General features: G+C 42.1%; 1 protein-coding gene across 1 annotated transcript in view; it reads left to right on the top strand.

The window, feature by feature from the left end:
* The window catches only part of KDM2A (lysine demethylase 2A), a 55,305-nt gene that overhangs the window by 15,420 nt on the left and 23,526 nt on the right, over positions 1–16,359 (top strand). The window contains exons 4-9 of the mRNA XM_035125521.2: positions 6,586–6,724; positions 8,772–8,850; positions 11,548–11,594; positions 11,920–12,098; positions 15,163–15,269; positions 15,790–15,883. Coding sequence (XP_034981412.1) covers positions 6,586–6,724; positions 8,772–8,850; positions 11,548–11,594; positions 11,920–12,098; positions 15,163–15,269; positions 15,790–15,883 — 645 coding nt within the window. The remainder of the gene's footprint in view (positions 1–6,585; positions 6,725–8,771; positions 8,851–11,547; positions 11,595–11,919; positions 12,099–15,162; positions 15,270–15,789; positions 15,884–16,359) is intronic.

A 16,359-nucleotide genomic window follows, 5' to 3' on the forward strand; every position in this document is an offset into this window, starting at 1 on the left:
AATTCTTGATTAAAAGCTTGGGCTTAAAGGAGACAAAAACCATACTAATGTAATACAATACAGTACATTTGTGGGCTTTCTGGAAGCAGAACACAATTGAAAACTTTACTGATGTTATCTTAACTTAAAGATTTGGGGGAGGAAGGTTCAGTAGAAAATGGAGTGAACAGAAAAGTGCTGAGGAATGCTGTTTGAATCATCCAAGCAGAGTTCTGAACTCTTCATGTGTGCTAGGCAGTATGATGTGGTATCCACGACAAAGATTTGTACTTCCATAAATAGGTAAAGAGTATGTTATTTACCTTGACCAATGCCAGGACACTGTTCTGGTCTCACTTACAGAGGACTTCATACATTGGTCACTTTGCAAAATCAAATGTCTCATGTCAGCTAAAAAAGCCAATGCAATTCTGGGCTGCATCAATAGGAGTATAGCATCTAGATCAAGGGAAGTAATAGTACCACTGTATTCTGCTCTGGTCAGACCTCACCTGGAGTACTGTGTCCAGTTCTGGGCACCACAGTTCAAGAAGGATACTGACAAGCTGGAACGTGTCCAGAAGAGGGCAACCAAAATGATCAAAGGCCTGGAAACGATGCCTTATGAGGAACGGCTTAGGGAGCTGGGTATGTTTAGCCTGGAGAAGAGAAGGTTAAGGGGTGATATGATAGCCATGTTCAAATATATAAAAGGATGTCATAAAGAGGAGGGAGAAAGATTGTTTTCTGCTGCTCCAGAGAAGTGGACACGGAGCAATGGATTCAAAATACAAGAAAGAAGATTCCACCTAAACATTAGGAAGAACTTCCTGACAATAAGAGCTGTTTGGCAGTCGAATTTGCTATCAAGGAGTGTGGTGGAGTCTCCTTCTTTGGAGGTCTTTAAGCAGAGGCTTGACAGCCATATGTGAAAGATGCTTTGATGGTGTTTCCTGCTTGGCAGGGGGTTGGACTGGATGGCCCTTGTGGTCTCTTCCAACTCTATGATTCTATGATTCTTATTTGAAACCATTAAACTTAACAGGGGGAAATGTCATGGGTTTTGATTTCCCTTTTAAGATGGCACTGTCAATTCCATGCTATTCTGGTGCACTTGATAGTTTTTGGAATGAACAATTTTGTTAGCAGAAGCATTCATTTTTCCGGTCATGCTGTCTGTCTTGAAGCCCTAGACAGTATTCAAGCTTAGTTAATTACTGGTGGTTATTGTGTACTAAACAGGTCTGCTCAATTAGTCACCTGTTATTTTATCTAGGTGTGAAAGCTGGCAGCTCAGATGATAGTCTGACCCAGGAATATGGCATGAATCCTAATTAATCTGTATCAGACCTCATCAGGAACAGGTCTTGAATGCAGAAATGACATGCAGGTGTTTCTTAAAGTTAAGACAAGCAGTGGAAATGATTGGTAATCTTTCAGTTAACTTCTCTTAGGAAAACTGCTTCCTTACTAGTGTCTTAACATCGGCGTGTAATTTCTAGCTTTAGGTTGCGTGTGCCATATTACTCTCTACAGTATGTCAAGAGTAACATAGGTATAGAACATGGATATATTTGTGCGTGTGCGCACACACGCACAAACACACACAGATTCTATGTTATTTTTCTTGGTAATCCTGACATAGGGTCTGAAGTAACGGAAGCATGTGTGAGGGGTCATTTGGGTTATGGTAGTATGTACAGCTCTTACAGATATGTTGTTTCTACTGCTATGCATTGCAGGGGGTTGGACTAGAGGAGCCTGGGGTCTCTTCCAGCTCTACAGTTCTAGATTCTATGCATACAGATATCTATTTATGCAACAGGGCTTCCTCTCCTTTCCCTGCATGCTCTCAAAAATTGCTCTGGAGGCTCCTCCTACCCTCTGGAGCAGATTTTGAGGTTGCACGGGGGATTGCCTAAGCAAAATTGTGAAAGCAAGATTATGCTAACAGGACAGCAGCATCGGATGTGAACCTGAGGTCTTTTCACTTCATCCTATACTTTAAGAGCACCTTGCTTGTTTGGTTCTCAAGAAGGCAGAAAAGTTGTAAAAGCATTTTGATCATGTCTGTCGATATTCTGACTGTCCCACTTTGTGTATATACAAAGCACTGTAGAAGGTGAAGCATTTGATGGCATACCAAGAGGTTTGCAGGCAAACAAGTATATCCTTTGTCTCATTTAGTATGGAGAATCCATAAATAGGATAAACTTGAAATTAAGTGTGTAGTGTAGTTTGTCAGCTTTTCGCGATGGGCCTCTTGTGCTCTTAATAGCAGAAAACTGGGAGATGAAGCTTTGCCCACCACTGCATCTCAATGCCACAATAAGCTAAGCCGATGCTATCAGTGACAGCTTGCAACACAGGAGACAGGCAATACTGGGACCTGTACCTGTAGTCTCTTTTTAAAATTAAACTGTTAATATTTCTACAGTTCACAAGTCAGTTTTTAAATGGCCATGTCATTTCCTATGTAGCTTCTAAGCAAGGGAGTGACTGCTTATTTGGCTTCGTTTCCACATTGTTTGCTTTGTTAAAATTACTGCATGTATGCGAAACCAATAAATGTCTGATTATGCAAAACAATATAACAATTTGCAAAAGATCTTTTGCATCCAATCTTGTATTTAGTGGGTTTTTTGGAGCAATTTTTTTCTGGCTGAATAATAGTCATTCACCACAGTGACTTGCAGAGACCTGAAGCTGGATGGGCTGGTCAGCTCTGAGTTGCTAACCTTCCATTTCCATCTCTTTCAAAATAGCCTAGCAAGTTTATAATTGAACTGATGATGCAACAGAGAAGTTAGTCAGTTTTCCCCTGCAGGAGAAATTTAGCTCAGCAGTATACTAGATAGACACAGTTAATTCTGTCAAAAATAGAATAAGCTGACCAATTCTGTTCTGGGCCAGAATTGCTAGATACTTCAGTACTGTACATGGTTCAGTCTTAGCATCTTCAAATATGTCTGAGTGTTCGAAACTCCCATTGTTCTAGGTGCATTTTGCAACAGGGAATCATTAATGGTGAACAGTTTCTGAGCTCTGGGTGCAGTACTGTGCCTAAGATTTCAGATTAAAACTGCAGAGTGGAAGGAAAGGAAGACCCTTTTCTGCCTCCCCACTTCTAGCTACTCTCTGAAGACTGGAGAAGAGACCCTCTTAAGAATATTAGGGGGGTGGGCAGGGGAAGGACTAGACCATGTGAAGAATGAACATAATATTTTAGCTGCAGTTCATTCATTTTCAGCTTGTATTCTTGTTATAAAAAAGCACGCCTAGACATTCCATTTTTGCACCCATAACCTAGCATTAGCTCCTAGCTTTCATATCTCAGTTTCTAGCACTGGTCTGTGTAGATTTTCAAACTGGAATGACTTCCCCATCCTGTAAGAAAGTAGAGTGTATCCCACTCATGTGTGACTGTGCTTACGCAGGCCATAAATAAATAAATAAATAAATAAATAAATAAATAAATAAGACCTGCCCTTGCTTGGGACTACTGCCCGGAAGTCACTTGGGGCTGCCTTCCAGCGACGACCAGTGCGGGGCTAGAGATGTAAAATTTCCGGAAATTTTGAAGCTCGGGAAAAACCCCAGGTTTTTTCCGGAAAAAACTGAAATTTCCGGAAAAATTGAAAATAATGCTACATTAGCACTTCTTTTTTCTTTTTCAGATTGAAAGTCATTCTGTTACTTTAGAAACATAAAATACAACTATGGACAATTTTAATGGGCATAAAATTATCACGACTAGCATATTAAAAATAAAGTGTATCCAAAAAATATTAAAAATAAAGTGTATCCAAACAGGAACTGAAATTTAACTTGTCATTCATCACTGTTTGCTATGCAGCATGCTTACTCCACCTCCCATGTTTTGCCCATGAGAGCTTATGTATTTCCTCACACTGATGTGTGTGGTCTGTTAACCACTTTAGTTATACTATATGGTTAAATTAGTTTATTTCACTTTTTAAAGACCGTTTTACAGCATTTAATGTTTAAAATATTTTCATTTCTTTTTTTCTTTCATAACACTTCTCTGATTGCCACGACAGCACATTTCAAGCCCTTTTTGTTGCTCTATATTTTCTTCCAGTGCTTTGATGCCTAGTGAAGAGGAACAGAACCAATGCATACCACACACATGCAAAAACAAAACTAAAACCTTTTTCTTTTCTGGTGACAACAGCACCTCCTAAAGGAAGAAATGTATCTTGTTCTTGCATTGGAGAGTTCAGTTTGTAACCTAGGACTTGCTTGTCCTCACAGAAATTAGAATAATCTGATACCATACCTCTGCTGCTCCACTGCATGTCTGCACTCCATCTAGACCATCACAGCAACTTTTGCTTGTTATGCACAAAAGTAGCTTCACCCTCTTTATCTCTTGCCATGTGAAATTACATTACTAATCCTGGTTTTATTTATTTAAATAGATCCATGCTCAAACTAATGGGAAAATGTAGTCATCCTGGGCAACTGGTTATTTGCACACTTGCACACATCCAGTTGCCCAGGATGGCTACATTTTTCCATTAGTTTGGACTTTAGAATCTAAGAAATATTAGTCTTTTGGTTAATATCAAATATGTTGAGCTTTTATGGTTTCACGGGAAACTAGGTGACTGCAATGTGAAATACAGTGGTACCTTGAGTTACAAACGCTTCAGGTTACAAACGCTTCAGGTTACAGACTCCGTACGTCGAGTTGAGAACTTTGCCCCAGGATGAGAACGGAAATCATGTGCCAGCAGCACAGCAGCAGCAAAGTGCCCCATTAGCAAAAGCGCGCCTCTAGTTAAGAACAGTTTCAGGTTAAGAACGGACCTCCAGAACAAATTAAGTTCGTAACTAGAGGTACCACTTTTAGCCATTGTGGATTAATGTAGCCACGGGGGTCCAGTAGCAACATAATACTGTACTGAGCAAATGCTTTTGCAGCCCAACTTGAAAGAAAGAAAGAAGGAAACATACCTATATGGACAAGGCTGACATAGTAAAGTACAATATCTGTCTAGCACTGCTGGAAGGAAGGTACAGTGGTGCCTCGCTTAACAAACGCCCTGCTTAACGAAATTTCCGCTTAACGAAAGGATTTTTCGAGCGGAGGTTGCTTCGCTAGACGAATGCGTTTTCGTCTAGCGAATCGCGGTTTCCCATAGGAATGCATTGAAATTCAATTAATGCGTTCCTATGGGCAAAAAACAATTCGAAAAGAATTCAATGCATTCCTATGGGACTCGCTAGACGAATTTTTTCGTTATAAGAAAAGACCCGTGGAACGAATTAAATTCGTCTAGCGAGGCACCACTGTAGTGCCTACGGCAGTGTTTCAGCAGGAGTATGGCTTAGGCTGGGTATACAGTATCAGGAAGAGGAGCTATGACTTGACTTAATTAGTCACTTGCTTTTAAAAAAATATTATAGCAGTTGAGTCCAGACTGGGTATTTGCAGGAAATAAACGGCTTCAGTTGAAGTGTTTGTACCTTCACACAAATGAGGGCCTCTTCAGGAAACCCTCATCCAAAAATTGCTCAAATTATTTCCCTGTCTCAAATCTTCCTAAGACAATAGACTTGGGGTGGAGAAGCTGTGGCATTCCAGATTTTGTTGAACTCAACTTCCATCAGTCCCTGCCAGCATAACCAAGGATCAGGGATGATGGGAGTTGTAGTCCATCATAACCTAATGATCCATAGGTTTCTCATCCCTGCAACAGACTGACTTCATCGCAAACATGGGCATTTCTGGATTATAGTTAATTTCTCATTTTACTACATTCTCTGCTCTGAGCTTGATTTGGTACACTTAGCTAATGATGTGCTTCCAGAAATGCAGTTGGTTAATACAGGGTGAGTCCTTTAAAAGAAGCCCTGTAGATACAGAGTACACATGTTCCACGGGGCCTCTTTTAAAAGGCTCACCTGTACATCTTAGGGGACCACCAGATTCTGGTAGTGTTTGCAGAATTTAAGGGAAATATAGAAAGAATCCAATTTCTTTGGAACTATCAAAAATCTATAGATATGAGCAGGAAGTATAATACCAGGATGTTACCATCTTGTGTTGCCATTAGCCCCCATCATGCTTTCCTCGAAGGGGCATTGTGTGAATAACAGGGCTGTGCCCCCTTTCCTCTGGGCCCACCCTGATGACACATGGCTTTTTTTTTACCCTACCCTCTCTGTCCACACATTAGCATGGCCATCTGAGGCAGGGAACACTTTGTATGTAGACTTCCCATTTCACTTCCCATTAATATGTAGATAGTGGTACTGCAGAGAGCCATGCATCAGGGTGGAACTTGAGACATAGCCATTGGCTCACTCTAGTAGTGGGAAAGGGCTATCATTCAGCATCAATATGAAGTCACAGGGAAAGAGCATTCAGATAAGTAATTGCATGTTTGTTAAAACTGATGTAATTGTGAACAGGATCTCTTTATGGAAGATTGTATTGGTTTAATCACCTATGCTCAAGAAGAACATGCAAGCACATGTTGTGCATGTACATTGCATATCTCTGGAAACTTGCTGCTATCTAGCTGTTGGGTTCAAGACAATGGCTCCTCCAATTCTCACCTGTCACTGTTTCCACAGCGTGGTGCTATGAGACGACGTTATGAGGATGATGGCATCTCAGATGATGAAATTGAGGGGAAACGAACATTTGACCTCGAAGAGAAACTTACCACCAACAAATTTAATGCCGATTTTGTGGTCTTCATGGAAGGCAAAGGTAAGCATCATGCCAAGCTACCTTTCTAATATTCAGATGGCTGTGAGCTCTTTTTTCTATTGCAGTAATAAGCAACAAGTATGTTTTGACTCTCTAGATGTGCTTAAGCACCATGTGTATTGGAACTCCAGCTTCCTATTTTGGAAGAACCAAATTGATGTGCATCATGATTGCATAGAGTATTTGAAAATAAGTTGTTCTACCTCTCATGTTTCACACTAAAGCATGGCAATATGGTAAGGTGGACTTCCTTTAGGCTTGTGTTATCTTGTTTTTAAGCATAACTCCATGGCCTGCTTATCATGAAGAACAATTACAAAAACGCATTTTAAGAACTTTTATTGTAGATGCATTTCATTATTTGAAATATAAGAGTGCCTTGTGAAATAAATCACAATTTTTAGGGTTTCAGCAAGGAAACGAGAGTCACAGTCATGCCAGCCACAGGCAAAAGTCCTATTTTTTTATATAGTCAAGATTATATTGTAAAAAGACAGTGCACTTTAAGAAACATTTATTGTGGTCACTTATTCTCACAGTAACCAGAAATATAGGTACTTCTGAAACACACTATCCATACTAAATGGTGATCCTGATTATTATGTGATATTAATAAGGCGGCTTGGGAAAAATGTGCTAGCTATTTATCATCTAAACAAAAAGCTATAGATAAAGTTCGGATTCTGGGAGCAGGAAGCTGGTGGTCTCCTAGAGGTCTGTCAGTAGTATACCTTGTGATCCTTATTGACATTGTGCCCACCAGTGCAGTGTAGGGTACAGGTGTTATTCTCACAAGGAACTGTGGCCAACCAAAGGTAATGTTACCATTTTTCATGCATCTTTCTGTGACGGACCCATTATGATCCTTTCCAATATTGGGCTTAGTTATGGGACCTCTATCAGCCAGACATCAAAATGGGGCCACCCACAGACAAGACAGTTCTGCATACAAGGTGGATTCCCCTGGGGTTGAGGAACATTTGATTCATGTGAGTGTTTTAAACTTTTTGTGTTTAGTAGGTTACCTGTGAATGGGCTGCATAGTGAATACCGCTGTTGTGAATGTAGAAGGGAAGGATGGCATATAGAAGGAAAAGCTGTTTAGAACTAGAAATGTCCCTTTCTGAACTCAAGAGGACTTAACTCTGGGAAAATTCATTGCCACCTAATTTTGCGTTTTTACTACTTGTGCATCTCCTTTGTTGTCCTTTCTTGAGGCACCTGCTGGACGATGTTCTCCTTGAAAAATAGCATCAGCTATCACTTAATGACTTGCATTACAGTACTGTGGGAAATTCTGTATGAAAATGCTTTTTAAAAATAAATTGGTCAGTTCCTCAGCTGTAGATAGAAACTAAGATTTGGAATAGTTCTGAATCTGCTCCTTGGAAGTGCACCACATTGGGATGCAGCTGATTGAAATGTCTTTAAGTGAATGAGCAAGGGAATAGAGAAGGGTTGGAATACTGTTTTGCCTTTCAGCTCTGAAGTAGCAGTTGGCTGAAATCCTTGCAAAAGACCATCTGAAAGCTAGAGTGAATAATTTTGGGCGGAGAATCAACATAAAGGTTTTTGTGTCAATCTCAGCCCTTTGATTAACCAGTATTATATATGTATGCTTGAATCTGAATACTCAGAGATATCTGCCAAATTAAGGGTCTTGTGGTTGCAAATGGAAAAATCTATTGCTCTGGGCAGTGTCACTAGCGTCCTTTATATTTTGTCTCCCTTTTTTAAATACAGTGGTACCTCGACTTACGAAGGCAATCTGTTCCGCCGCGCTCTCCGGAAGTCGAAAACTTCAGAAGTCGAAGCGCCCATTTTGCGCATGCGCAAAGCGCGATTTTGCGCTTTGCGCATGTGCAGACCCCGTGCGCCGCTTCTGCGCATGAGCAGAACGCACGCACAGCGAAAATACTTCCGGGTTAGTGGGCTTCAGAAGTCGAAACCTTCGGAAGTCGAGGTACCACTGTACAGCTTTTTCCTGGTACCTTCTTGTCAGCTGCTAGCCTCTCTTAACGAATGTTGTCTTCTCTCCTCCTGACAGACTTCAATGTGGAATATATTCAGCGTGGTGGCTTAAGAGATCCCTTGATCTTCAAAAATTGTGATGGACTTGGAATAAAGTGAGTGTTGGTGCAAAGTGTTTGCCATTAGTTAAGTTGTTCACTGATGCTAGTAAAGTAACCCTGATCAGGACTGGCAAAATGATGAGGTGTAATGGGACAATTGCCTCAGGCAGTGGGCAAAAGGGATAGCTAACTGGCATCTCACAGGTCCCTTATTTGATTAATTACTGGCTTGGGCAGCCAGCTGCCAACCCAGCATGGCTCTTTACCACCCGTTCTGCCACATCTTCCCTGCCTTGCCTTGCTCTGAGAAAGTATGAAGGTGTGAGGCCTTCTGGGTGTTGTGGCCAGAAGAATGCCTGATACCTGCAGCAGCTGGTGGCAGTGGCTGTTTTAAAAATTGGGGAGAAATGTAAAGTTGCTTGTAACTTTAGAACAAAAATTAAAACCTAAGTTTAAAACAGTCTTTCTAGATGACAACACAAACTGAGCTCAAGCAGTCTTCTGGTAATCTTGCTCAAGGCCTCACTCTGAAAAGCCCCCCCCCCCAAAAAAACAGCTCTTCTTCTGAACAAGATAGGAAGGGGGTGGAGAAACTGCTGGCACTGCAAATGCAGCAGCAAAGAAAAATAAAATTTAAAAATGTATGAGAAGGCAGGGAGGAGGAAAGTGAGAGGGAAGAAGCCGGCATGACCAGCACTGCAAAAAGCAGTGGGGTACCAGCCTACCTCAGAACAGTCCCTTGTGTCAGGCTTGACCTCAGTGTGCAGCAAATTTCTCAGTATGTCCTCTATATAGCTGTACAGAAGCTTCTAATTCAAACACAGGATTCCATCCCAGCCAGTGAATCTCAGAAGCTGCAGTCGGATTGTATCCAGTCCTGTTTGTTGGCATTTTCATCCTTGTTTAAGCCCCACCACAGTAATAATCTTCTGACTCACTGAAAGATAGTGCAGCAGGGTCCTTGACTCGCAGCAATGTGTAGTGAGTCTTCTGAAGTTGTACCTTCCATAAGGACTTAAGCCAGAGGTTTTCAACCTTTTTCGGTCCACGGCTCCCTTGACCAGCTACATTCTTTCTGTTGCACCCCTGTAGGGCACAGGAACCCTTGCCTGCTGAGCTGACAGCCTTTCACCCTTTTTTGAACACCCTCCCTTGTGTAATGTTCCCTCAGCCTTCTCTCCCGTCTGCTTGGTAGTTATAGGGGCTGCTGCTGCTGCTGCTGCCGCCGCTGCCTCTACTCTCTGAGCTGCCCCTCTCCACTTCCCCAGAGAGAAGTGGCTCCTCACACTGCCCCACAGGGGCCTGGGAAGCACCCCCTGGCCAGCCCCAGAGGCACCATTTGCCTGAGGAGCCTGTAGCCAGGGCTGCTGCAGCAAACAGCTGTGCAAGCCTTTGGGAGGCAGAGACGCGAGGAGGGAAGGAAAGAAGGACAGAAGCCAGTGTTGCCTGCAGCACCGCTGACTATCATTCAAGGCACCCCAGGGTGCCACAGCACACTGGTTGAAAACCATTGACTTAAGCTGTGGGCCCAAGTGTTCCCTCTTGCTGCTTTAATCATGGGACAGATTACAGACATAGTTTGTTCTGCTTTCAAATAACATTCATTCATTCATTAGATTTATATCCTACTTCTCAGCTAGAGTCCTCAAAGTGGCTAACAGCATTTCTAAAACACAACAGATACCAAGAACCACAAGCACCTTCCTTGCTTCATTTTCCTCCCAAGATAATCTAGCACAAGTAATTGGTACAAACGTGCCAGCCTGCCTTGCATTGACGCTGGCATGGCTGCAGCAATTTTCCATCTGCAAAGGTATAATTACATATATACACACACTGCTGTCCAATACAAAATATTACTGCTACTTACTACAGTGGCTAACTACAAGGAGTTAAAACAATAAAATGCACATAATAGTGTGGGGAAAGTGCAGATAAAACACTGAGTAAAGATGGCAGAAAAATAAACTCTCAGTTTAAAAGCCTGGGGAAAATTAAAAGTTCTGGTGTCTGAACAACAGCAAAATACGCAGGCAACCAGGCAAACCTACTTGGTGAGAATTCCACAGCTTGGGTGCCACAACTGAGAAGGTCCTCTCAGATACCACTCGCCTTACCTCTGTTTAGGAGAGCCAGACAGCAGTTCTTGGGCAGGGTTATGTGAAGGTATGTGTATCTAGGGAACTAACCCATGTGGGGCTTTAAAGGTATGTTCTAGTACTCTAGTACTCGAAATTCTGCTTGGAAATGGACCAATAACCAGTAAAGATGTTTAATCACCTGTGAGAGATGTCCCACCAACTGTTCCCAGTCAAAGGTCCAGCTCTTGTGTAGTGCATTCCAGTAGTCTAATCTTTGGTTGCTAGCCAATGGACAGATTGAGACCAGGCTATCAGGGAGGGGCTGCAGCTGGCACACTTGTTCCAGTTTAGGGAAGTACCGAAACAGCTGCACCTATAGTTGGAGAAAAGAAGCCCTAGAACTGGCTAAGACTGTGTTAGGCAGTAAGTATGGCACACTCTCCCATCTGTCTGCTTGAGAATTATTGCCCTTTAGAAAGTGAGCCACACTTGCAGTGACAGCAAGCAAAGATGGGGGCACAGGATTTGTATGTTTCCACATTTACTCTTTGGAGGCTGAAGCAAACCCATGAAATTTTTGTCGTTCGTGTCTGAAGTGCCCAGGATACAATTGCATGGTGAAAGGACAATAGTGTGATTATTGCATTTATTTATTTTTTTCATTTTGCAGGATGCCAGATCCAGACTTCAGTGTGAATGATGTACGACTCTACGTAGGTAATTATGCACTCCTGGTTTTTTTAATAGCTCAGAGTATTGGCTGTATGTAACATATGAACAATCTGAAATCTGACATGGAATTTGGTTTTAGTTACACAGAATTTTTTTGTTTTTAAAAAAACCTGGCTTTGTGGGGGAAATAGCTGAAACTTCTTCAAGGCACCCCCCCCCTAAAAAATAATAATCAGGGGGCTTTGAGTGGATAACCTATACGCTGTCCTCCCATGCATTCTTTAATCTTTTTTCTATACTCTGGTGTCCCTCCAATCTTTCCTACTACAATTTCTAGCCCAAGTAGCCATGTATTTCTGTGTCCTGATAGGGAGCCGAAGGATGGTAGACGTCATGGATGTAAACACACAAAGGGATATTGAGATGACCATGGCACAGTGGGCACGCTATTATGAAACTCGAGAGGAGGAGCGAGAGAAGCTGTATAATGTCATCAGCCTGGAATTCAGCCACACACGGCTCGAGAACCTGGTGCAGAGGCCAAATACAGTAAGCAGAGACCCTTGCCCTGCCAACATCACCCTGCTTTTTCCATTTCAGTTGAATAGACATGGGGCTTCATAAATTTTAATCTGAATTGTTTGAAGAAGGGAATTATTTCACATTCATTTGGGTAAATTCCACTGTAGTATGAATCATCTACGTGGCAGCGCAAGTTAACTTTAAGGATGATACTTTATAGTAGTGTGAATTTTGTGAGAAGAATTCAAGTAGTACTCGCTAATTTCTAGCCAAGCCTTAATTACTTGAATCTTGTCCCTTAATTAGCTCAGTAGCAAAGTTCTGTATACATTGACTAATGTAGTTCTGCGTAGTCATAGTCATTTTGAACATTTCAAAGCTGCATGCTCTCAGTGCACAGGTTCTTGCAAGGGCTTATACATTTAAATACAAATCAGTGTTTAGCAGTATCTCAGCTAGCTGCCGTAATTGAGTACAAATGTTGCTGGTTTTGTGATGTAAAGAAGGGAGAGCAAACCAAGCTCCTTGAGTAAGTCATAGTTATGCAGTTAGCAAATGTATCTAGGGAAATGTGATGCAAATGGCTTATTATTATTATTTTTAGAATGGTATGGATACTTACAAACATGTAAACATCAAGGGCAGCTGGAGCAGAACTTTTCATTCCTGAATAACTACTTAGGTGCAAGACTATTCACCATGATTCCATTTTCTAGTCATGGTTGTAGTCTAGACTTTGTAATAAACTTCCATAGGAAAGTTATTGCTGATGGCATTTGCAACTTGGGTGACATAGAATACACTGCTTGGAATGAAACATTGGGTAGACATCATACAAAATTGGGAATAAATCTGCAGCAACCGTTTTACAAAATGGCCACAAGCAGCAGCACTCCATCATGCAAAGATGCATTTACCACACCTCTGACCCATTTAGTCACCCCAACTCGGCTAGCTTTAATAAGCCAAGATGGACAAGGAGCTAATGAGCATGTGGTCAACACATCACTGCAGGTATCCTGTCCACATTTACTAGACCTGATACCAAAAGACTGGGCTGGACAGTACATTGGACACCCCAGTAGACACTGTCAGAATAACAGCATCTAAATTGCTACGGAGTCAAGTGACTTTATCCTCAAAGTGTTCAGCCATCCAGTTATAGCTAGACACCATGTACTCCAGAAGTGTACTCTCTGTTCAGAAGTAAGTAGCCTCCAGACCACATGGAACAACTCTGCCAGTCAGTTCCTCAAGGATACAATGGAGGCAGTGGAGTAGGATGTCTTTGCTGCCCTCACTGCCTCATGGTAAACCAGTTAGGAGCCCAAACCAGTTAGAAACCCTCCTGAGCAAGATTTATGTCACTTAAGCTCCAGTCCTTGCCCAGTCCATTTCATCATCCACAGCTCCTTAGTATATCAAGGAGCAAAACTCCATAGCACCAGAGAGGGCACTCAAGAGTAATTGTGTCAATGACTGTACGAGTCTGTTTCCTAGTGAAACTAGGACATAAACAGGATCACATGCTTTATCCACTGGAAAAACCCCAAAGCAGTGAGGAATTCAACAGATTCCATTAGTATCAGGGGGCAGACCACCCTAACTGGTCCCCCACCCTTGCAGGGGAGAATCATTGCTGCAAGTCCAAACCTCACCAGGATGTGGTCTGACAATGACATGCCCCACCCCCTTTTCCAGACTGCCCTGCTCTCAACATGAAGCAAAGACTAAAGGGTATGTCCTTCTCTGTGCATTGCACCGATGATCATTTGAGACAGGCCCATGGTTGCCATGAAGACCATGCACTCCCAAGCAAGACCTGAGGCATCCTCAGCATGAATGTTGAAGTCACCCCAAACCAGAGTTCTGGGTTCCTCCAACATCACACCCAAGACACCATTGGCCAGCTCAGCTATGGAGGCTGATGAGCAGCATCCCTAGCCTTTGTCTTTGGCCCAACACCAGATTCCAGGCCCTCCATTCCCACTCCAAGAAAGAAGGCTTTCCCAGTAGTGGTAGATGAATTCCTGTGGACTACAATAACAGCTCCCCATCCACTCCTGTCTGGGCTGATGTTGCCCCAATTACCCAGGTGGGCAAAGCTGAGTCAAATCTGGCCCACCCAGATGTTGGTGATCCATCACTGGTCAGCCTGTTCCTCCACAACAAGATTATGAATTAGCATGATGTATCCTCCCCTCCAGGAGAGTGTCCACTATAACATAGGAACATAGAAAGTTGCCTTATACAGAGTCAGACTTTTGGTCTGTCATGCTTGGTTTTTTTTACACTGACTGGCAACAGTTCTCCAGGGTTTGAGAGAGTGAACCTGCCATACCTGCCAGATATAGAATTTGGCACCTTCTGTATGCCAAGCAGATGCTCTACCACTGAGCTACACTCCTCCAATTGTCATCTTGTAGAGAACCCTCATTTGGAGATGTTGGCATATAATTTGTGTCGGCCCAACACTTATTTTGAGATGCACAATCCTAATCCTTTATTCTTGCTCCCCCCCCACTATTGGCATTGTAATATAATAAAACTAATGTACATAGAACTTGTGAAGAACTGAGACATCTCAAAACATGTAGCTTGACAAATTTTATGGATGTAGGTGCCATAATTCATGAAAGATTGCTGGAGGATGGCTGGCAGCCACTTTGGGAAATGGCTTTCACAGACTTATGTTGACCTGCGCATGATGTCTACTCAATTTTCTTCATTCCAAACTGTCATCTTGGTTATCCAACTGGAAATTTCTGTCAGTAACAACTTTGCTATGGAAAGCTATTACAGAATCAGGGCCATGATTGCATAATTAATTGAGACATTAATAAGCTGAGTACTCATTTCATATCTGATACTTCAGGAATGCAAAATATATGGAGATCATAGTGCAATACTGTATTTGTAGCTAGAGAGTATGTGGTAAGTGTTACTGATAATGTACCTCAAAGTAAGTATAGCATTTTATATTCAGCTCATTAAGTTATTTTGACTGCCATTGGGAATTATGTTCTGTAGCAATGATGCCTCCTAGTAATACTGTTGTCTAAACTTTGCCCTAATACCTGTATGGTTTCAGGTGGATTTGATTGATTGGGTTGATAATATGTGGCCAAGGCATCTGAAGGAAAGTCAGACAGAATCAACAAATGCCATTCTGGATATGCAGTATCCCAAGGTGCAGAAGTAAGTTGTTGTGTGTAACCACCTATCTACTAGGGCAAGATTTCAGAATGAGGTCTCTGCTAAAGCGGCATCTCCTTAATATAATTCCCAAACTCTGTTTTCAGTCATCCAAGCCAGAAACCTAAAGGTTGTTTTCCCTAACACAACAGTGATACAGAACAGCCTTGCACACTATATTGTAGAAAGGTTATCTTTATTTGATTGAAAATATCAGGAATTGCAAGAATAAAGTAGAGATGGTTCCTGTTACAACATTGTTGGGATGTAGTTCCCTGTTGCCCCTGTTCTGATGCAATAGTAGCTGTGCCCCATGGTGGTCATTTAGATCAACAGCAATTGGCATGGGGGTCAGCATCCTGAATGTGTAAATTCTGGGTGATTAGTGCTTTGATTCAAAGTGCCACTCACCCATAAAATACTGTCAGCAAGCACTCTAATACCAAGCATTTATTTCATCTGCATAGAAATGCAAGATTGATTGGACTTGAGTTGCAGTTTCATATTGCTGATTTCATTTCAGGTACTGTCTGATGAGTGTCAAGGGCTGCTATACAGACTTCCATGTAGACTTCGGTGGCACTTCAGTGTGGTATCACATCCACAGAGGGGGGAAGGTATTGTGACAATCCCAGCAAGTTGCTCTGTTTTGTGTGGGAGATTGTGCAGAAGGATATATATTTTAAATGCTTAACTGAGTAGAATTGGAATTCCATTTCTCATTTGCCTGCTGAGGTATCCCCAAACACTGGACCCTGTGAATCTTGGAAGTTGTGTCTGCTTTGTTCAGAAATCCTTGTCTGGCTTCTGACTAAAAAAGAAGAAGAAGAAGGGCAGGGAGGGTGAAGGAGACATGGGAAAGGTTCTGTTGTGCTTCTAGAACACTTGCCCACTGCGGAGCTGCTGTATCATTAATTGCTTCGCTTTCTTGAACCACCCAGGGAGCCACATGCAGCTCATTAGCTTGTGTTTGGTCACTGTGCTTTAGAATCAGGACAACTAAGCTTATTGTATTGTTGAATAGGATTCCCAGGTGGATACAGTGTGTAACTAACGGAATATGAGCAAATTGAAAAGGAGATGTAAGAGTGAT

Source organism: Zootoca vivipara, chromosome 1 (genome assembly GCF_963506605.1).
Source record: "Zootoca vivipara chromosome 1, rZooViv1.1, whole genome shotgun sequence".
NCBI classification, from domain to species: Eukaryota; Metazoa; Chordata; class Lepidosauria; order Squamata; family Lacertidae; genus Zootoca; species Zootoca vivipara.